The sequence below is a fragment of the Manis pentadactyla genome, chromosome X (genome assembly GCF_030020395.1).
Source record: "Manis pentadactyla isolate mManPen7 chromosome X, mManPen7.hap1, whole genome shotgun sequence".
Classification (NCBI taxonomy): Eukaryota; Metazoa; Chordata; class Mammalia; order Pholidota; family Manidae; genus Manis; species Manis pentadactyla.
This window is the reverse complement of record NC_080038.1, coordinates 47,640,299-47,664,938: the sequence shown is the minus strand read 5'-3', so window position 1 is coordinate 47,664,938 and position 24,640 is coordinate 47,640,299. Positions and strand designations below refer to the sequence as shown.

Sequence of the window (24,640 nt, the reverse complement as noted above, 5' to 3'; positions counted from 1 at the left end):
CTCTTTTCCTTTAGCCTAACTTTAGACTTTTTATGACTATTGATTAAGTGCCCTGTTGTTATGTGTTAATTTTCCCAAGTCTTCAGTAAAGAAACAGCATCAGAATCAGAACAAACAAGTAGAAAGAAAGTGGCTTAGGAAAAGATATGAAAACTGAACTAAAATTTTAAGTAGGGCATAGATAAACACCTAGAGTTTTAAGTGGGCATATATAAACAGTCTGTTGAAAATTAAATAAGATTAGCTACAGAAGGAAGCCCATGGCCTTTGGGATAAAGCAACCAGAAGTACCTGGGTTCATTGCCAGCTAAATTGCATACTGATTTTAACACTGACCAAATACTTCAATACATTGGTCAATTTTGATTATATTAGAAAAACCAAAATAGCCACTCTCAGGTTACTCTTACCTACACTGTACCGTAACAGTCATAAATGCCACCAGCTGTTGTTGGTATCTCTTCCTTCTACATGAAGCACACTATTTTAATTAATCTAATTTTATATTTGTCACAAAGGATACAGAAGGAGCATAAAATTATCTTTCATGATATTTCTAGTCTCACTGGAGACAGTGTTCTTGAGTTCCACCATATATTAAAATACATTTGTGTCTTGTAATCTTTTTCTTCCTGTGGGTCACGTGTGCAGTTTGAACTGCAGTTCATAATTGTTTACTTTCATTGGACTTTTTGGCTTGCTGCCAGATTATAAGCTTCTTGGCATGTTGTTGGTGCTCAGATATTTGTAAATGTTACTTGTATTGTTAAGTTTCTTGATAACTTTGTAAGTGTTGACAAATCTATTACTACATTGGCATCTTAAGTTTTCAGGGCCTAGTGTGCCTAATACTATGAATTTGCCCTTTTTTGTCCCCTTCAGCATTTAACAACTTTATTGGCTTCTTCTGATATGCAAGTGGTCCTGGCAGTCCTTAACCTTCTGTATGTATTTAGCAAAAGATCAAACTATATCACACGCCTTGGATCTGACAAAAGAACCCCACTACTTACCCGGCTGCAACATTTGGCAGAGGTAAGTCATGGGTGAAGAGTAGGACGGGCATAAAAATTGGACTATATAGTTCCTTTTCCACAGGTGTTTCTTGCAGTTGTCAAAATAGATATGAGTTCCTAAGTTAACATTACTGGCATAATTGAGTAGAACTCTGGGAGCCCACTTAGCTATTAAGTTCCAAAAAAAAAAAAACTTAGGAAGTGTTCTCAATTTTTATGAAGTAATTTTGAGTGATTTCATGAATCTGCTCACAAACCTAGATTCTTATTTTTCAAAAATGGCAACTTGTTTTCTGGAAGGAAAGGTCAGAATCAGATTCTCCTTGGGAGGGAAGTATGGTGCGATGTAAGTTCTGGATATGAGTTCTGGCCCTGCTTATTATTAGCTCTGATACCAATGTTCTCATCTGAAAATTTAGTATAACCACCTTAAGAGTCGTTTCAGAATAAAATAAAACTTAATGCTATGCTCAGCTATTGGTTTCTGATGGTAGTAATTATAATAGAAGGCAAAAGCTCTCATATAAAAGTTCAACTCTACCAAACTTTTGTCCAGTGTTCTAGAGGCAAGTTGTTAACACATACTCAGGTTTGAGAGAGAGAGAGAGCCATTGCTAGAAAGCTTTTTTGGAAGAAAATTTGTCATGTTGACTTTTTAAATGCTGCTTAAAAGTCACCTAATAAATAATATAACTCAAGTTTCAGTCTATTTTTATGTGCATGATTACCTAAAAAATCATTTTCATATGAATTGTAAATAAAACAGGTATTTTGTGAAAGTTCTAGGACACAAAGTATAAAGTAAATATTAATCATTTGTAATTCATGCAGAGCATGTTTTCTACTTACATTTGCAAGTATATGTATAGGCATGCAACCTGTTTTAACATAGTGTAGATATTTTCTCATGTTTATTCAAAAAATTGCAAAACAGTTTAACATTGGATCCCCAAGTAACACTTAAAGGAAAAAAGAAGACATGTCAAAAAAGAAGTAGATGCTTCAAAAGCATTTGATAAAATTGAGCACATGAATAAAATTTGATGTAAACTCCTAGGAAGCTAGGAAAAGAAACTTGAAATGTATAAATTATTTACCAGAAGTCATACAGGAAAACTGAAGCATTTCCATTGAATTCAAAAGTACCGTAGAAATGCCACCTATTATTTTTGCCACTTAAATTTGTAGTATAGGTCCTAATCAATGTAACAAGAGGAAAGAAGGAAATGAAGGATACATGTTAAGAGAGAAAACTTATTATTTGTAGGTGATCGGATTGAGGTTTTTGGTTTTCTGGAAGACCGTATCAAATTATTAGAACTAATAAAAGTACAATGAGGTAGCCACTTAAATCCTCAATATACAGAAACAAATAGCTCTTTCATGTATAAGTAATAATCAGTTAGAAAATGAGGAGAAAAAAGACCTCATTCACAGTACCAACAAGTATAATGTCTTTAAAATAAGCCACTTTGGGACTCGATTCAAGATGGTGTTGTGAGAGGTGAGACAGAGAATGCCTTGCAAAACCACAGATAGTATGAAAATATAGTTAATTGCTACAACTAACCCTAAAACAGAAACAAGAAAGAAGGCTGAACCAGACTGCATACAGACCTCACGAACACACGATAATGTACAAAAGCCTTTATCTGGTGGGACCCAAGCCCTTCCCCCACCCCAGCTCACCAGCAGGAGGAAGAGAAATGGAGCTAGGGAGGGGGTGGAAACCTAGAACTGCTGAACACCAAGCTTTGGAGGTCAGCTTTGGGAGCAGAAACCTAACACTGGATGTTGGGGAGCTCAGGTGGAGTGCTTGAGAGACAGATTGTGGCCATTTGTGGAGCAGGGGATCCACACCCGGCCGCTCTGGGGCAAAGGAAAGGCCAGGCAGTTTGAGAGGCTTCCTAGCAGTGAGAGGGCTGCTGAAGGAGTGGGGTTTGCATGGAGTTTGCTGCGCTGGGAGGGGAGAGCTGGACAAGGTTGTCTGTGCATGCTCTACCCAACTTGTTGGGAACTTTGAGGAGCTTCAGGTGTCCCATTCCCCTGGCTGCCTACTCAGCTAGGAGTCCCCCACTGTGACACACAGCCTGCTGTGCCTTCCTGCTAGCCTGCTGGCAACGGTTCACAAACCAGCAATCACCATGCTGGTGTCAGGCCAGCCATGAGGAGGCTCAGCCTACAACAGGTATAGACGCTAAGCACAGAGGCTTAACACCTGTGTGCTCGGCCCAGTGGCTCTGACACTTGAGACAGGCATCACAGACATGAATCAGGAAACAGATCTTTCCTCCCTCCAGGCACCAGCTCCACTCCCACTCGCCTACGACCCCCAGCCTCACTCTAGGGGCTGAGCAGCTCCAGAGACGGGAGCTTCTGGGCACTAGTGGGCTGCACATAGAAATATGAAATGTCAAAAGAACATGGTTCAGACTGAAATCTCACAACCCCAGAAAAAAGGACCTAATGAAACTGAACTCACCAATCTGCCTGAGAGTTCAAAATAAAAATCATAAACATGCTTATGGAGGTAGAGAAAAATATTCTTCAGAACTCAGGAATGAATTTAAGTTGGAGATTCAATCATTAAATTCCATATATGAAATGAAACATAAAATGGAGGGATTTAAAAGCAGATTAAATGTAGTAGAAGAGATAGTAAATGTAATAGAAAGTAGAGAAGAAGAATACGAAGAAGCTGAGGCACAAAGAGAAAAAAGAATCTCTAAGAATGAAAGAATATTTATTGAGAGAACTGTGTGACCAATCCAAACAGAACATTATTCGTATTACAGGGGTATGAGAAGAAGAGGAGAGAAAAAGGGATAGAAAGTGTCACTGAGGTGGTGATTACTGAAAACTTCCCCAATTTGGGGAAGGAGATAGTCTCTCAAGCCATGGAGGTGCACAGATCTCCCAACACAAGGGACCCAAGGAAGACAACACCAAGACATATAATAATTAAAATGGCAAAGATCAAGAATAAAGACAGACATTTAGAAGCAGCTAGAGAGAGAAAAAAGATCACATACAAAGGAAACCCCATCAGGCTATCATCAGACTTCTCAACAGAAACCTTACAGGCCAGAAGGGAGTGGCATGATATATTTAATGCAATGAAGCAGAAGGGCCTTGAACCAAGAATACTATACCCGGCAAGATCATCATTTAAATTTTAAGGAGGGATTAAACAATTTTCAGATAAAAAGTTGAGAGAATTTGCCTCCCACAAACCACCTCTACAGTGCATTTTGGAGGGACTCCTATAGATGGAAGTATTCCTAAGGCTAAATAGATGTCATCCAAGGGATAGACAAAGAGCACAGAATATGACTCATAACATACAAAGAATGGAGGAGGAAAAAAAAGAAGAACCTTTAGGTCATGTTTGTAATAGCACACAAAGTGAGTTAAATTAGACTGTCAGATAGTAAGGGAATTACTCTTGAACCTTTGGTAACCACGAATCTAAAGCTTGCAATGGCAATAAGTACATACCTGTCAATAACCACCCTAAATGTAAATACTCTGAAAAAAATGTACCAGTCAAAAGACATAGAGTCACTGAATGGATTAAAAAACAAGACCGTCTATGTGCTGCCTACAAGAGACTCACTTCAAACCCAAAGACATACACAGACTGAAAGTAAAGGGATGGAAAAAGATATGTCATGCAACTAACAGGGATAAAAATGCCGGAGTTGCAGTACTTGTCTCAGACAAAATAGACTTTAAAACAAAGAAAGTCAACATGAGACAAAGAAGGACATTGCATAATGATAAAGGGGTCAGTCCAACAAGAGGATATAACTATTATAAATATCTATGCACCCAACACAGGATCACCACCATATGCGAAACAAATACATACAGAATTAAAGGGGTAAATAGAATGAAATGGATTCATTTCAGGAGACCTCAGCACACCACTCACTCCACAGGACAGATCAACCAGGCAGAAAATAAGTAGAGACAGACGCACTGAACAACGTATTAGAACACATGGACCTACGGACATCTACAGAACACTCCATCCAAAAGCAACAGGATACACATTCTTCTCAAGTGCACATGGAACATTTTCAAGAATAGATCATATACTAGGCCACAAAAAGAGCCTCAGTAAATTCAAAAAGATTGAAATTGTACCAACCAGTTTCTCAGATCACAAAGTTAGGAAACTAGAAATAAATTACACAAAGAAAACGAAAAAACCCACAAACACATGGAGGCTTAATAACATGCTCCTAAAAAACCAGTGGATCAATGACCAAAGAAAAACGGAGATCAAGCAATATATGGAGACGAATGACAACAGTAATTCAACAACACAAAATCTGTTGGACGCAGCGAAAGCTGTGCTAAGAGGGAAATACATTGCAGTACAGGTGTACCTCAGGAAAGATGAACAGTCTAAACTCACAATTAATGAAACTAGATAAGGAAGAGCAAATGAAGCCCAAACTCAGTACAATGAGGGATAATAAAGATTAAAGCAGAAATAAATAAAATTGAGAAGAATAAAACAATAGAATCAATGAAAGCAGGATCTGGCTCTTCGAGAAAATAAACAAAATAGACAAACCCCTAGCCAGACTAAACAAGAAGAAAAGAGAGTCTACACACATAAACAGAATCAGAAATGAGAATGGAAAAATCACCACAGACACCACAGAAAAAGAAAGAATTATTAGAGAATACTATGAAAAATTATATGGTAACAAACTGGATAACCTAGAAGAAATAGACAACTTTCTAGAAAAATACAACCTTCCAGAGCTCACTGAGGAAGAAACAGAAAATCTGAATAGACCAATTACCAGCAAAGAAATTTAATTGGTAATCAAAAAACTACCTAAGAACAAAACTCCTGGACCACATGGTTTCACTGCTGAATTTTATCAAACACTTAGTGAAGACCTTATACCCATCCTCCTTAAAGTTTTCCAAAAAGTAGAAGAAGAGGGAATACTCCCAAACTGATTCTGAGGCCAATGTCACTCTAATTCCAAAACCAGGCAAAGATACTACCAGAAAAGAAAATTACAGACCAATATCACTGATGAACGTAGATGCAAAAATACTCAACAAAATATTACCAAACCGAATTCAAAAATACATTAAAAAAATCATCCATCATGATCAAGTGGGATTCATCTCAGGAATGCAAGGATGGTACAACATTCGAAAATCCATCAACATCATCCACTACATCAACAAAAAGAAGGACAAAAACCACATGATCTCCATAGATGCTGAAAAAGCATTCGACCAAATTCAACATCCATTCATGATAAAAACTCAAAACAAAATGGGTATAGAAGACAAGTACCTAAACATAATAAAGGCCATATATGACAAACCCACAGCCAACATTATACTTAACAGTGAGAAGCTGAAAGCTTTTCACCTAAGATCTGGAACAAAACAAGGATGCCCACTCTCCCCACTTGTATTCAACATAGTTCTGGAGGTGCTAGCCACGGCAATCAGACAACACAAAGAAATAAAAGGCATCCAAATTGGCAAGGAAGAAGTTAAACTGTCACTGTTTGCGGATGACATGATATTGTACATTAAAAAACCCTAAAGAATCCATTCCAAAACTACTAGATCTAAAATCTGAATTCAGAAAAGTTGCGGGATACAAACTTAATACACAGAAATCTGTTGCATTCCTATACACTAATGATGAACTAGCAGAAAGAGAAATCAGAAAAACAATTTCATTCACAATTGCATCAAAAAGAATAAAATACCTAGGAATAAACCTAACCAAGGAAGTGAAAGACCTATACCCTGAAAACTATGGAACACTCTTAGAAGAAATTAGAGAGGTCACTAATAAATGGAAATTCATTGCATGCTCTTGGCTAGGAAGATTTAATATTGTCAAAATGGTCATACTGCTTAAAGCAATCAACAGATTCAGTGCAATCACTATGAAAATACCTACTACATCTTCCATGAACTAGAGCAAATAGTTCTAAAATTCATATGGATCCACCAAAGACCCCGAATAGCCAAAGCAATCCAGAGAAGGAAGAATAAAGCAGGGGGAATTACGCTCCCTGACTTCAAGCTCTATTAGAATGCCACAGAAATCAAGACAATTTGGTACTGGCACAAGAACAGACCCATAGACCAGTGGAACAGACTAGGGAGTCCAGATATAAACCCAAGCATATATGGTCAATTAATATATGATAAAGGAGCTATGGATATACAATGGGGAAATGACAGCCTCTTCAACAGCTCGTGTTGGCAAAACTGGACAGCTACATGTAAGAGAATGAAACTGGATTATTGTCTAACCACGTACACAAAAATAGACTCAAAATGGATCAAATACCTGAATGTAAGTCATGAAACCATAAAACTGTAAGAAAAAATTATAGGCAAAAATCCGTTGGACATAAACATGTGCAACTTCTTCATGAACATATCTCCCCGGGCAAGGGAAACCAAAGTAAAAATGAACAGGTGTTACTATATCAAAGTAAAAAGCTTCTGTCCAGCAAAGTATACCATCAGTAGAACAAGAAGACATCCTTCAGTATGGGAGAATATATTCATAAATGACAGATCCGATAAAGGATTGACATCCAAAATATACAAAGAGCTCACACACCTCAACAAACAAAAAGCAAATAATCCAATCAAAAAATGGGCACAGGATCTGAACAGACACTTCTCCATAGAAGAAATTCAGATGGCCAACAGACACATGAAAAGATGCTCCACACCACTAATCATCCGGGAAATGCAAATTAAAACCATAATGAGAAATCACCGCACACCAGTTAGGATGGCCAACATGCAAAAGACAAACAGTGACAAGTGTTGGCAAGGACATGGAGAAGGGGGAACCCTCCTACACTGCTGGTGGGAATGTAAACTAGTTCAACCATTGTGGAAAACAGTATCGAGTTTCCTCAAAAAATTCAAAATAGAAATACCATTTGACCCAGGAATTCCACTCCTAGGGGTTTACCCTAAGAATGCAGCAGCCCAGTTTGAAAAAGACATATGCAGCCCTATGTTTATCACAGCACTATTTACAATAGCCAAGAAATAGAAGCAACCTACGTATCCTTCAGTAGATAAATGGATAAAGAAGATGTGATACATATACCCAATAGACTATTATTCAGCCATAAGAAGAAAACAAATCCTACCATTTGCAACAACAGGGATGGAGCTAGAGGGTATTATGTATGCTCAGTGTAATAAGCCAGGTGGAGAAAGACAAGTGTCAAATGATTTCACTCATCTGTGGAGTATAAGCACAAAGAAAAAAGTGAAGGAACAAGACAGCAGCAGACTCACAGAACCCAAGAATGTACTAACAGTTACCAAAGGGAAAGGGACTGTGGAGGATTGATGGGAAGGGAGTGATAAGGGGGGAAACGGGGCATTACAATTAGCACACATAATGGAGGGCCGTGGGGACATGGGGAAGGCAGTATATACAGAGAAGACAAATAATGATTCTGTATCAACTTACTAAACTGATGGAGAGTGACTGTAATGTGGTATGTGTGGGGGACTTGATAATAGGGGGAGTCTAGTAACCATAATGTTCAAGTAATTGTACATTAATGATATCAAAAAAAAATTAGCCACTTTGGGTAAAACTATAAGTTTAAGAGAAGATAGTGAAGAAGTAATGTTACATTATGATCTCCTGGTGAAGAAAGAATTCTTAAAAACCCCAAAGCATTAACTATATAGCAAAAATCTGAATTTTAAAATGCAAAATTAAGACTTTGTTTTCAATGAAAAACATTGTAGTTCAGTGCTACTCCTAAGGTGCTCACAGTGGAATATAAATCACACTGCTTCCTTCAAGAAAAATGTCAGTTGAACTAAACAGTGTACCCACTGATGTGGTCGAGTAACATTTTGGTGCAGACTCATTTTGTCATGGACCAGTGACATACTCAAACTACTGATATGATAGCAGCTAGTCTGTGGACAGCATTAAGTAACAATGCCAAAGATGAGAGTTAACAAACCAGTAATAAATTGAGAGGTGTTTAGCAATGTTTTAAAACTGGCAAGGAACTATTAATGGAGAATATCCAAGGAACTCCTCCAAATCAACAAGGATAAACAGACAGGATATGGATAGGCAGTTCACACATCAGGGAATTCAGTATGTGAGTAGATGCTCAAACTCATTAGTTATTAGAGAAATACAGATAAAACAATGTACAGCTTTATAAAAGCTTTATGAAATTAGCAGAAATGAGGAAAATAATGATAAGTGCTAGCAGGCATGTGAGACAATAGGAACCCTTATTTTGCTGATAAGGGTGTAGCCTGGTACTCCTAGGCATATATCTCAAAAATGGTATCACATTATTCCATAAGGTGACATCTGTGAGAGTATTGTATCATTGTGGTGTTGAGAAGTTGGAGGCAACCCCAGGTATCCATTATTAGATTGGATAAGTAAAACATGGTGTATGCATACTATAGGATATATAGCATTTAGAAGCAGTGGACCAAATAATACACATAGCAACATTAATAGCTTTTAAAAATAGCTCTGTGGTGGGGTAGGAGTTAAAAATCTTTATTGGTCAGTACTGTTTATGGAAAATGTAAACACAAAGCAACATACAGTTTTGAGAAAACAAAAAGGGTATCAAAAGAGAGAAGTGTTGCTTTTGGCAAGGAGAAAGGAATGTGAATAGGCAATAATGGGATAGGTGGTTTATATAAATAAGAAAAAGGGAATAAACCTAACCAGCAATATTTAAGATCTGTTAGAACAAAACTAATTATAGAAGCCTTCTTTGATCAAATTAGGGCCACTCGTTTGTAAACTAATTATTTTGAATTTTGTTAAAGCAACTTAAAAAAAAGAAGTGATTAATACATACCATTTTTTAAAAACTAAATATCAGTATCTTTATCTGTCTTTCTGTAACTATAATCTGTGATTTCTTTCAAGTGGAGCAACAATGTAAAGACTTCAGTTTGTAAAGAAAACTGAATAGAGAACTAAAGGTTTTTATAACTTAATCCCTCAATCTCTTTCCCCAATTCTCCCAATTCCTGAGGAATAGTGCTCATTATATGTGAACAGCTACAAATCAGTAAAAATGTAAGTAACCCAGAAGGAATATGCAAAAGCATGTGAGCAGACTGTTCACGGAGGAAGAGGAAATATTTCTTTAAAGTCGATCAAACATGAAAAGCTTACACTATTTTAGCATCTTGCCTTTTAGTCTTTGCAAAATATTCAAATTAGTTTTAGAAAAGTAATTCCCTTTTCACTTTAAATCATTGTTTTATATAGTTTTTTAAGTTACGTAACTATAGTGTATACAATTGGCATAAATGAGTTTGTGGCCAAACACACCTGACTTGGTAGATACTGGTCTACCATTACAGATAACTGGTGAGAGCAAAATAGTGCCTGCGGCAGGCTATTACAGTCAATACGTTTTGTAGTAGGCATGGATAATGCAGTTTTCTGTGTAATCGGTCAAGTGGGTGCCCTGTTAATAGCATCAACCAGAAAGCAGAAATACACAAAAATACCTAGGTAAACACTGATAAACAATAAGGGTCATTTGCTGTACCAGATAACAAAATGTTATAAAGATAATAATTTAAATTTTTCTTAATTGGCACGGGAATAGACAAATGTGTCTACAGAATGAAATTATAAGCCTCATGTTGCTTATGACTTTTAAAGAAATGGGACAGTTGGCTCTTTGAGGGGAAAATGTGTTTACATAATTTCTAAATACTTCATTAATCTTAGAGGCATATATAAAGGTAGATACGAGCAACTTTTAACATCTTTCATGAGGAAAGATTTTCTAAGAAAGTCAAGAAACCTAGAAGCCATTTTAAAAATTGACAGCTTTCATTATGTAAAAATACTAAAACTAATAAATGAAAGACAGGTGACTTCTTAAACTGGCAAAAGTGTTTGCACTATATACACCTGAGTAATAGTGCTCATTGTATGTAAACAGCTACAAATCAATAAAAATGTGAGTAACCCAGAAGGAATATGCAAAAGCATATGAGCAGACAGTTCACAGAGGAATAGGAAGTGTTTCTTTAAAGTCGATCAAGCATGAAAAGCATACACTAGAAATAATCAGGAAATATATGTTAAAGTACATTTTTAACTATTAATTGGGAATATTATCTGGTATTGGCTAGGTTGTAGGGAAACAGGTTCTTCAAAACTGTTGGTGTATGAATGCCTTTTTGTAAGGCATTTGGGAGCATCTGTGATTTAAAAATATGTACATTTTATTTCACCAAGTAGTTTTGTTTTAGGAAATTATGTTACATATTCAAATGTGCACAAAAATGTATGTATAAGTATTCTCCTTGCACCATTGTTTGGAAAAATTTTTGGAACATCATATTGAACATGTCATAAGCCTATATATGATCCTGAAAGATCTCTTCAATGAAAAGATCTCTTAGCAAAATAAAGCTACTTGAAGATCTGCATTTATGGTTTTTTAAAAGTCCAATAGTAAAACTATATTAATAAAGTCAGAAAGTTACATATTTAATTGTAAAGTTAAAGGATTGGATTTGGGAAAAGATGATGGGTGACCTTTACTTTTTTATTCTCTCCTTGGAGTATTTTATAGCTACAGTGTGATATTTCTTTTCTAATTTAATGTCAGCATTGATAATGACACTTTGAAGATGTATTTTTAATGACTGTAATACTCCATTGTTTGTACTATGGTTTAGTTATTACCTGATTTAATACGTATTAGATGTAATCCTATTGGTACTTTGAGGGTCGGAGTTCTTACCCCTAATTTACAGATGAAGAATATGAGGTTAAGCAAGGTGAGTTGATTACTTATAATTCCCACAATAAGGAAGTGATGGAACCAGGGTTTGAAATCTGATCTCTTTGCTTATACGGAGCCATACCCTTTCCAAGGGTTGTACCATATTGGGTAGTTTTGAGTTTTCAAAACAAGCTTTACATTTAGGCATGGAAGAAGCACACTCTGTAAAGTTATTTTGGTACTTTGTGTAGAGCCACAACAGCACCTATCATATAATCTTGTCAAATCATAGCACCATACTTTCAGGCTGATCATCACACACTAATAATTTTATACTTTTAAATTAAATGTTCTGACCATTTAGAAAGTAAAAGTTGCAAACTGTACTTTTATGTGGTACACATACGCAAAGTGTGGAATTATTTTGTTTTCTTGCTGATGTTGTTTTTGGGTGGTTCAGGATTGTCTTACTCTTTTCTTCCCTTGGATCATTCTATATAGCACCAGGAAGGATTGCTTAGATGATTGTTATTAACAGTAGTTCCCCCAGCCTCTTATCCATGGGAGATATGTTCTAGGACCCCCAGTGCCTGCCTAGAGCAGGGCCAGATAATGTATACTGCTAACAAGTTTCCTAGCAATACTAGGCCTGCTGGTCCAGGGAACCACACACACTTTGTGAACCACTGGTCTAGTCTGTCCTGTTGGGTAAAGTTACAAAATCTTAACAAATTCTTAAAATTCCGTCTCAAAGAACATCAGGCCTTTTTCCTGATGTCTGAATATGTATTCTTTAGCAAATCCCATCTAGTGGGGTGGTGTCAAATATGCCTCTGTGGAGTGGTTGATAAATTTATTGGGTGTCTGCTTAATTGCCAGTATCGTGGTAGGTGAGGACAATGAGAATCAGAAATAACATTATTTGTTGAGAAAACCTATGGGTTTTTAGCCCCTGATAAACTGTGAAATATAATTGCTGTTCTGTTTTTAGGAGTTTGGGGTTGCTTGATCAGGGTTTTTATTCTAAACCTCCAAACCTAGGTATCACCCTGAGACCTGGCTCCTGAATTGACATCCAAACCTTACAGTTGAAACCATTCAGGAAGCATATAACCAACCCTGTGCTGGATGTAGCATAAAACAGGTTCTTTTCTTTAAAAAGCTCACATGGTAGTTGAGATACATGTGCATAATAAAAAGGACAAAGAACTAGTTTACTCTGAGTAGTACGAACTAATAAGTATATTAGAATCTTAAACATTCCATAGATCTATCTTGTTGACTGCAAAACAAACTTCAATATAAAAATATGTGCTTGGTATTTTTAAAAATTTGAAGTGTACAGAAGAAAATTTATCATAATTGTGTATTCTTAGCATTTTGGTATATTGGTTTTTATGCATATTTATTTACATAACAACACATGGTATGCATAATTTTATATCCTTCACTTAATGTACTAGCATTGTTGATTTTCCATATTAACTTTACATAATTTTGTAAGATATTTTTGCACTGAATATGATGGTGATGTAAATGTCACAGTATCACTGGCTTTCATGAGTCAAGGTTGGCTTCACATGGTCTTTTAAGCATCCCAGCTTACCACACTTGTCTAGTCATAAGTGCTTGATGTTTATTACATCACAAAAGATGGAATGAAAGATTTTGTGATGGTAGTAACAGAAGTAAATACTCTAAAACAATTAGTTGTAAGAACAGAAGAAACAAAATAATGGTGAAGATGTACACCTTTCAAGCTTATTCTGCCTTGCAAACTCAGATCCTTGCTTTTACTAGACTCTTCTCTGTGACGTCAGGTGTTTATATCCATTCTCGGAGGTTTCAGAAATTCCATATTTCTTAACTGGAATTCCTGGGAATAGCCAAGAAAATATTGAAAATGGAATGAGGAAATATTTTTCCTATTAGGTGTTAAACTTTTTATAAAGCTATAAAAATTAAAATACTGTGGTAATAACACTAGAATTGATCAGTCAAAAGTTTTTGGACAGATCCAACACATAAGAATTGAATTCATAGTAAAGATAGCATTTCAGGTAAGCAGAAAAAGGCTGAATTATTCAATAAATAATGTAACAGCTGGCTAGCTATTCACAAGGTAAGTAAGGTTGATCCTATCTCAGCAAAGTAAAATTGAGGTGTATTAAAAACTGAATGTTGATGATTAAAGATGGTGGCGTGAGAGGGGAGACAGAGACCTCCAAAACCACGTATAATATGAAAATATGATTAATACAACTAATCCTGAAAGAGCAACAGGAAAGAAGGCTGCACCAGACTGCATAAACCTGGGAGAAAGAGCAGACCGCACAGAACAAGGATTGGGAACTTTCACAATCTTCAGGTGCTCCATCCCCCTGGCTGGCTACACAGCTCCTGGCCCCCCACCGTGATATGCAGCCTGCTTTGCCTTTCTCCTGGCCAGCCCTACCTGGCTCGTAAACCAACAAACTCTACCCTGATGTCAGACCAGCCAGTAGTAAGCCCCATCTAGAGCAACTACAAATGCAAAGAATAGAGGCTTATACCTGTGTGCTCGACAAACGGGTTCTGGCAGTGGAGGCAGGCATAGCAGACAGGAAGCAGGAAACAGCTCTTTCCTCGCCCCAGGCACCAATACTGTCCCCTGTGACCCCTGACATTGCTTCAGGGACTGAGCAGCTCCAGAGAGTAGAGCTTCTGGGCACTGGAGATGCCATATACAAATATGAAATGCCAAAGAAACCTGGTTCAAAGTAAAATTATGAATATAACACCTGAGAAAGATTCAAATTAAATCAACCTCATGAATCTCCTGAAAGGGATTTCAAAATAAAAATCATTAACGTGTTCATAGAGGTACAGAAAAATATTCAAGAACTCAGGAATGAATTCTGGTCAGAGATCCAGTCATTGAAGAGCACAATGGAGGGTATTAAAGGCAGATCAGATATGGCTGAGGACACAAAAAGTGAAATAGAAATTAGAGAAGAGGAATACAAAGAAGCTGAGGCACAGAGAAAAAAAAAGGATCTCTGAGAATGAAAGAATATTGAGAGAACTGTGTGACCAATCAAAACTGAACAATATTCGCATTATAGGGGTACAAGAAGAAGAGAGTAAAAGGAATAGAAAGTGTCTTCGAAGAGGTAATTGCTAAAAACTTCCCCAATCTGGGGAAGCAGACAGTCTCTCAAGCCATGGATGTGCACAGATCTCCCAAAACAAGGGACCCAAGGAAGAAAACACCAAGACAAATAGTAATTAAAATGGCAAAGATCAACGATAAGGACAGACTATTAAAAGCAGTCAGAGAGAAAAATAAGATCACATACAAAGGAAAGCCCATCAGGCTATCATCAGAGTTCTCAGTAGAAACCCTACAGGCCAGAAGGCAGTGGCATGATGTATTTAATGCAATGAAGCAGAAAGGCCTTGAACCAAGAATACTATACCCAGCAAGATTATCATTTAAATTTGAAGGAGGGATTAAACTATTTCCAGATAAGCAAAACCTGAGAGCATTTTTTAAAATTAATTAATTGACTTTTATTTTTTGAAGAACATTATGTTTACTAGGCTCTCCCCTACCCCAAGTCCCCCCCACAAACCCCATTACAGTCACTGTCCATCAGCATAGTAAGATGTTGTAGAATCACTACTTGTCTTCTCTGTGTTGCAAAGCCCTACCCTTTCCCCCACCCCTCACATTATACATGCTAATCATAATACCTCCTTTCTTCCCTGCCCTTATCCCTCCCTACCCTCCCATTCTCCCCAGTCTCTTTCCCTTTGGTAACTGTTGGTCCATTCTTGGGTTCTGTGATTCTGCTGCTGTTTTGTTCCTTCAGTTTTTCTTTTGTTCTTATACTCCACAGATGAGTGAAATCATTTGGTATTTGTTTTTCTCCGCTTGGCTTATTTCACTGAGCATAATACCCTCTAGCTCCATCCATGTTGCTGCAAATGATAGGATTTGTTTTCTTCTTATGGCTGAATAATATTCCATTGTTTGTATGTACCACATCTTCTTGATCCATTCATCTACTGATGGACACTTTGGTTGCTTCCATTTCTTGGCTATTGTAAATAGTGGTGCGATAAACATAGGGGTGCATCTGTCTTTTTCAAACTGGAGTGCTGCATCCTTAGGGTAAATTCCTAGAAGTGGAATTCCTGGGTCAAATGGTAAGTCTATTTTGAGCATTTTGAGGAACCTCCACATTGCTTTCCACAATGGTTGAACTCATTTACATTCCCACCAGCAGTGTAGGAGGGTTCCCCTTTCTCCACAACCTCGCCAACATTTGTTGTTTGTCTTTTGGATGGAGGCCATCCTTACTGGTGTGAGGTGATATCTCATTGTGGTTTTAATTTGCATTTCTCTGATAACTATGAGAGAATTTACCTGTTACAAACCATCTCTCTGCATTGTATTTGGGAGGGACTCCTATAGATGGAAGTGTTCCTAAGGTTTAATGTGTGTCAGCAGAGGTAATAAAACCACAGTAAAGAAAGTAGAACAGTTAATTACTAAGCAAATGCAAAATTAAATCAACTATCCCCAAAGTCAATGAAGGGAGAGACAAAGAGTACAAAATATGATACCTAATATGTAAAGACTGGAGGAGGAAGAAAAAGGAGGAAAAAAAGGAACCTTTAGATTGTGTTTGTAATAGCATATTAAGTGACTTACGTTAGACTTTAGATAGTAAGGAACTTAACCTTAAACCTTTGGTAACCATGAATCTAAAGTGTGCAATGGCAATAAGTACATACCTATCGATAAACACCCTAAATGTAAATGGACTGAATGCACCAATCAAGCAACACAGAGTCACTGAATGGGTAAGAAAACAAGACCCATCTATATTCTGCCTACAAGAGATGCACTTTAAACACAAAGACATACACAGACTAAAAAAGTGAAGGGATGGAAAAAGATCTTTTCACACAACTAATAGGGAGAAAAAAAGCGGGACTTGCAGTACTTGTATCAGACAAAATAGACTTCAAAACAAAGAAAGTCGCAAGAGACAAAGAAGGACATTACATAATGATTAAGGGGTCGACCCAACAGGAAGATATAACCATTTTAAATATCCATGCGCCCAACACAGGAGCACCTACACATGTGAAACAAATATTAACAATTAAAAGGGGAAATAGAATGCAATGCATTCATTCTAAGGGACTGCAACACTGCACTCGCTCTGAAGGACAGATTAACCACACAGAAAATAGGTAAGGAGACAGAGACACTGAACAACACATTAGAACAGATGAACCTGTCAGACAGCTACAGAACTCTACACCCAAAAGCAGCAGAGTACACATTCTTTTCAAGTGCACATGGAACATTTTCAAGAATAGATCATATACTAGGCCACAAAAACAGCCTTGGTAAAGTCAGAAAGATTGAAATTGTACCAACCAGTTTCACAGACCTCAAAGGTATGAAACTAGAAATAAATTACACAAAGAAAGTGAAAAAGCCCACAAACACATGGAGGCCTAAGAAAATGCTCCTAAATAACTAATGGATCAATGACCAAATAAAAATAGAGATCAAGCAATATATGTAGACAAATGACAGCAATAATTCAACACCGCAAAACCTGTGGGACACAGCGAAGGTGGTGGAAAGACCAAAGTATATTGCAATACAAGCCTACCTCAGGAAAGAAGAGCAATCCCATATGAACACTGTAAACTCACAAGAGCACATGAGACCCAAAATCAGTAGAAGGAGGGATATAGTAAAGACTAGAGCAGAAATAAATAAAATCAAGACTATAACAGTAGAAACAATCAATGAAAGCAAGAGTTGGTCCTTCGAGAAAACAAACAAAATAGATAAACCCCTAGCAAGACTTATCAAGAAAAAAAGAGTTTAAACACATAAACAGAATCAGAAATGAGAAAGGAAAAATCACTACTGACACCAGAGAAATACAAAGAATTATTAGAGAATAGTATGAAAAATTATATGCTACCAAACTGGATAACCTAGAAGAAATGGACAACTTTCTTGAATAATACAACCTTTCAAAGCTGACCCACAAAGAAACAAAATCTGAACAGACCAATTACCGGCAACAAAATTGAATTGGTAATCAAAACTCTACCTAAGAAGAAAACCCTGGACCAGATGGCTTCACCGCTGAATTTTATCGAACATTTAGTGAAGACCTAATACCCATCCTCCTTAAAGTTTTCCAAAGAGTAGAAGAAGAGGGAATATCTTCCAAACACATTCTACAACGCCAGGATCACTCTAATGCCAAAACAGGCAAAGACATCACAAAAAAAGGAAAAATACAGCCCAGTATCCCTGATGAACATAGATGCAAAAACACAACAAAATATTAGCAGAATGAATTCAAAAATAGATCAACAAGATCATCCATCATGATCAAGTAGGATTTATCCCAGGGATGCAAGGATGGTATAACATTCAAAAATCCATCTACATCATCCACCACATCAGCAAAAAAAGGACAAAAACCACATGATTATCTGAAAAGCATTTGACAAAATTCAACACCCATTCATGGTAAAAACTCAACAAAATGGGTATAGAGGGCAAGTACCTCAACATAAAAAATAAAGGCTATATATGACAAACCCACTGCCATCATAATACTTAACAGTGAGAAGACAAAAGCTTTTCCTTTAAGATCGGGAACAAGAGAAGGATGCCCACTCTACACACTTTTATTCAGCATAGTACTGGAGGTTCTAGCCACGGCAATCAGCACAAAGAAATAAAAGGGATCCTAATTGGTAAGGAAGAAGTTAAACTGTCCCTGTTTGCATATGACATGATATTGTACATAAAAAAACCTAAAGAATCCACTCCAAAACTACTAGATCGAATATCTGAATTCAGCAAAGTTGCGGGATACAAAATTAATACACAGAAATGTGTTCCATTCCTATACATTAATGATGAACTAGCAGACAGAGAAATCAGGAAAACAAGTCCATTCACAATTGCATCCAAAAGAATAAAATACCTAGGAATAAACCTAACCAAGTATGTGAAATACCTATACTCTGAAAACTCATGAGAGAAATTAAAGAAGATACCAATAAATGGAAATATATCCCATTCTCATAGATAGGCAGAATTAATTTTGTAAAAAGAGCCATCCTGCCTAAATTTAGCAATCTACAGATTCAATGCAATTCATATCAAAATACCAACAGCATTCTTCAGTGAACTAGAGCAAATAATTCTAAAACTCTTGTGGAACTACAAAAGACCCTGGACAGCAAAAGCAATCCTGAGAAGGGAGAATGAAGCTGGGGGGATTATCCTACCCAACTTCAAGCTCTACTACGAAGCCACAGTAATCGAGACAATTTGGTACTGGCACAAGAACAGAACCGTATACCAATGGAACAGACTAGAGAGCCCTGATATAAACCCAACCATATATGGTCAATTAATATATCATAACGGAGCCATGGACATACAATTGGTAAATGACAGCCTCTTCAACAGCTGGTGTTGGCAAAACTGGACAGCTACATGCAAGACAATGAAACTAGATTATTGCTTAACCCCATACCCAAAAGTAAACTCAAAATGGATCAAAAACCTGAATGTAAGTCATGAAACCATAAAACTCTTAGAAGACAACATAGGCAAAAATATCCTGTGTATAAGGATAAGCAACTTCTTCCTGAAAGCATTTCCTTGATTAAGGGAAACAAAAGCAAAAATGTACACATTGGACTACATCAAACTAAAATGTTCCTGTACAGCAAAGGAAACTATCAACAGGACAAAAAGGCATCCTACAGTATGGGAGAATATATTTGTAAATGACATATCTGACAAAGGGTTAACATCCAAAATATTTTAAGAACTCACACATCTCAACACCCAAAAAGCAAATAACCCAGTCAAAAAGTGGGCAGAGGATATGAACAGACAATTCTCCAAAGAAGAAATTCAGATTGCCAACAGGCATGTGAAAAGATGTTCTACATCTCTAATCATCAGGGAAATGCAAATTAAAACCACAATGACATATCACCTCACAGCAATAAAGATGGCCAGCATCGAAAAGACTAAGAACAGCAAATGCTGACAAGAATGTGGAGAAAGGGGAGCCCTCCTACACTGCTGGTGGGTATGTAAACTAGTTTAACCTTTGTGGAAAGTAGTATGGAGGTTCCTCAAAAAACTCAAAATAGAAGTACCGTTTTACCCAGGAATCCCACTCCTTGGAATTTACCCAAGGAATACAACTTCTCAGACTCAAAAAGACATATGCACCCCTATGTTTATTTAGCACTCTTTACAGTAGTCAAGATATGGAAGCAACCTAAGTGTCCATCAGTAGATGAATGGATTTAAAAAAAGTGGTACATATATACAATGGACTACTGCTCAGCTATATGAAAAAAAAATCCTACCATTTGCAACAACATAGATGGAGCTGGAGGATATTATTGTCAGTGAAATAAGCCAGGTGGAGAAAGACTACTACCAAATGCTTTCCCTCATTTGCGGAGTCTAACAAAGAAGCAAAACTGAAGGAACAAAATAGCTACAGACTCCAAGAAGGGACTAGAAGTTACCAAATGCGATGGGTGTGGGAAAGCGGGTGCTGAGGGAGGGAGAAGGGGATTGAGGGGTGTTATGTTTAGTACACATGGTTTGGGGGATCATCTGGAAAACAGTGTAGCACAGAGAAGGCAAACTGAATCTGTGGCATCTTACTACACTGATGGACAGAGACTGCATTGGGGTATGTGGGGGGTCTTCATAATACGGGTAAATGTAGCAACCACACTGTTTTCTCATGTGAAACCTTCATTAAAGTGAATACCAGTCATACCTTAATTTTAAAAAAAAGGTAGCCAGGCAGAGAAATAAGATCACATACAAAGGAAAACCCATAAGGCTATCATCAGACTTCTCAGCAGAAACCTCACAGGCCAGAATGGAGTATCATGTTATATTTAATGCAATGAAGCAGAAGGGCCTCAAACCAAAAATCTATCTGGCAAGATTATCATTTAAATTTGAAGGAGGAATTAAACAATTTCCAGATAAGCAAAAGTTGAGAGTATTTAGCTCCCTCAAACCATCTCTACAGTGTATTTTGGAGGGACTGGTATAGAGTAAAGTGTTCCTAAGGTTAAATAGCTGTCACCAGAGGTTATAAAAATGGATAGACAAAGAGTACAGAATATACCGAATATATAAAGAATGGAGGAAGAAAGAAAGAAGGAGGTATAAAAAGAACCTATAGATTGCGTTTGTAATAGCATACTAAGTGAGTTAAGTTAGACTCTTACATAGTATGGAAGCTAACCTTGAACCTTTGGTAACCACAAATCTAAAGCCTGCAATGGCAATAAATACATACCTATCAATAATCACCCTAAATGTAAATGGTCTGAATGTACCAATCAAAAGACATAGTGTCACTGAGTGGATAAACAAACTATACCCAAACTATATGCTGCCTACAAAAGACTCACTTCAAATACAGAGACATACACACACTAAAAGTGAAGGGATGGAAAAAGATATTTCATGCAACTAATAGAAAAAGCAGGTTTTGCAGTACTTCGACAAAAATAGACTTTAAAACAAAGTCACAAGAGACAAAGAAGGACATTACATATTGATAAAGGGGTCAGTACAACAAGAGGATATAACTATTATAAACATCTATGCACCCAACAGAGGTGCACCTACATATGAGAAACTAATACGGAATTAAAAGAGGAAATAGAATGTAATGCATAAAAATTTTAGGAGACTTCAACACTCCAGTCACTCCAAAGGACAGATCAACCAGACAGAAAATAAGGATACAGAGGCACTGAACAACACATTAGAACAGATAGAGCTAACAGACATCTACACAACTCTACAACCAAAAGCAGCAGAATACACATTCTTTTCAAGTGCACATGGAACATTTTCAAGAGTAGATCATATACTAGGCCACAAAAAGAGCCTTAGTAAATTCAGAAAGATTGAAATTTTACCAAGCAACTTCTCAGACCACAAAGATATGAAACTAGAAATAAATAACACAAAGAAAACTAAAAAGCCCACAAAAACATGGAGGGTTAACAACATGCTCCTAAATAATTACTACATCAATGATCAAATAAAAAGAGTTCAAGCAATATATGGAGACAAATGACAACAATAACAACACTGCAAAATCTGGGGTGCAGTGAAGGCAGTGATAAGAGGGAAGTATATTGCAATACAGGCCTACCTCAGGAAAGAAGAGCAATCGCATATGAACGGTCTAAACTCACAATTAACAAAACTAGAAAAAGAAGAACAGGTGAGGCCGAAAGTCAGTAGAAGGATGGACATAATAAAGATTAGGGCAGAAATAAATAAAGTCTAGAAGAATAAAACAATATAAACAATCAATGAAAACAGGAGCTGGCTCTTTGAGAAAATGAACAAAATAGATAAACTGCAAACCAGGTTTATCAAAAAAAAAAGAGAGTCTACACACATAAACAGAATCAGAAATGTGAAAGGAATAATCACTATGGACACCACAGAAATACAAAGAATTATTAGAGAATACTATGAAAAATTATACACTAACAAACTTGGTAACCTAGAAGAAATGGGCAACTTTCTTGAAAAATAAAACATTCCAAGGCTGACCCACAAAAAAAACAAAAAATCTGAAGAGACCAAGTAGTAACAACAAAATTGAATTGGTAATCAAAAAACTACCTAAGATAAAAAACTCCTGTACCCGATGGCCTCACTGCTGAATTTTATCAAACATTTAGTGAACACCTAATACCCATCCTCCTTAAAGTTTCCGAAAAAGTAGAATTGGAGGAAATACTTCCAAACTCAATTCTGTGAGGCCAGCATCACCCTAATACCAAAACCAGGGAAAGACACCACAAAAAAGAAAATTACAGACCAATATCCCTGATGAACATAGATGCAAAAATACTCAACAATAATATTAGCAAACCATATTCAAAAATACATCGGCAAGGTCATCCATCATGATCAAATAGGATTTATTCCAGGGATGCAAGGATGGTAAAATATTTGAAAATCCATCACCATCATACACCACATCAGCAAAAAGAAGGGAAGAAACCACATAATCATCTCTAGATGCTGAAAAAACATTCGACAAAATTCAGCATCCATTCATGATAAAAACTCAACGAAATGGGTATAGAGGGCAAGTATCTCAACATAATAAAAGCTATATAGGACAGACCCACAGCCAGCATCATACTTAACAGTGAGAAGCTGAAACCTTTTCCTCTAGTATCAGGAACAAGACAAGGATGCCCACTCTCCCCGCTTTTATTCAACATAGTACTGTAGGTCCTAGCCACAACAATCAAACAACACAAAGATATAACAGGAATCCAGATTGGTAAAGAAGAAGTCAAACTGTAACTGTTTGTAGATGACATGATATTGTACATAAAGACCCTAAAGAATCCACTCCAGAACTACTAGAGCTAATATCTGAATTCAGCAAAGTTGCCGGATACAAAATTAATACACAGAAATCTGTTGCATTCCTATTCACTAATGATGAACTAACAGAAAGAGAAATCAGGAAAACAATTCCATTCACAGTTGCATCAAAACGAGTAAAATACCTAGGAATAAACCTAACCAAGAAAGTGAAAGACCTATACTCTGAAAACTACAAGACACTCATGAGAGAAATTAAAGAAGATACCAATAAATGGAAACACATCCCGTGCTCATGGATAGGAAGAATTAATATTGTCAAAATGGCCATCCTGCCTAAAGCAATCTAGAGATTCAATGCAATCCCTATCAAAATACCAACAGCATTCTTCAATGAAGTAGAGCAAATAGTTATAAAATTCATGTGGAACGACAAAAGACGCAGAATAGCCATGGCAATCCTGACGAGGATGAATAAATCTGGGGGGATTACCCTCCCTGACTTCTAGCTCTACTAAATGCCACAGTAATCAAGACAGTTTGGTATGGTCACAAGCAGAGACCCACAGGTCAATGGAACAGACTAGAGAGCCCAGATATAAACCCAACCATGTATGGTCAATTAATATATGATAAAGGAGCCATGGACATACAATGGGGAAATGACAGCCTCTTCAACAACTGGTGGTGGCAAAACTGGATAGCTGCATGCAGGAGAATGAAACTGGATTATTATCTGTCCCCATACACAAAAGGAAATTTGAAGTGGATCAAAGACCTGAATGTAAGTCATGAAACCATTAAACTCTTAGAAGATAACACAAGCAAAAATCTCTTGAGTATATACATGAGCAACTTTGTTCTGAATGCATCTCCTCGAGCAAGGGAAACAAAAGCAAAAATGAACACATAGAACTATATCAAACTAAAAACCTTCTGTACAGCAAAGGGCACCATCAACAGAACAAAAAGGCATCTTACACTGTGGGAGAATATATTTGTAAATGACATATCCAAGCAGGGTTTAAAATCCAAAATATATAAAGAACTCACACACCTCACTACCAAAAAAGCAAATAACCTGATTAAAAAATGGGCATAGGATATGAACGGACAGTTTTCCAAAGAAGAAATTCAGATGGCCAGCAGGCACATGAAAGATGCCCAAATCACTAATTATCTAGGAAATGCAAATTAAAACCACAATGAGATATCTCCTCACACCAGTTAAGATGGCCAGTATCAAAAAGAGTGAGAACAACAAATGCTGTTGAGAATGTGGAGAAAGGGGACCCTCCTACACTGCTGGTGGGAATGTAAGCTAATTCAACCATTGTGGAAAGCAATATGGAGCTTCCTCAAAAAACCAA

At 36.9% G+C, this 24,640-nt stretch overlaps 1 protein-coding gene across 14 annotated transcripts in view; it reads left to right on the top strand.

Moving 5' to 3' along the window:
- The window catches only part of HUWE1 (HECT, UBA and WWE domain containing E3 ubiquitin protein ligase 1), a 206,952-nt gene that overhangs the window by 60,943 nt on the left and 121,369 nt on the right, over nt 1-24,640 (top strand). For all 14 annotated transcript variants that reach the window (XM_057495610.1, XM_036919075.2, XM_036919079.2 and 11 more), the window contains one exon: nt 883-1,035. In XM_057495610.1, the coding sequence (XP_057351593.1) occupies nt 883-1,035 (153 nt within the window). The remainder of the gene's footprint in view (nt 1-882; nt 1,036-24,640) is intronic.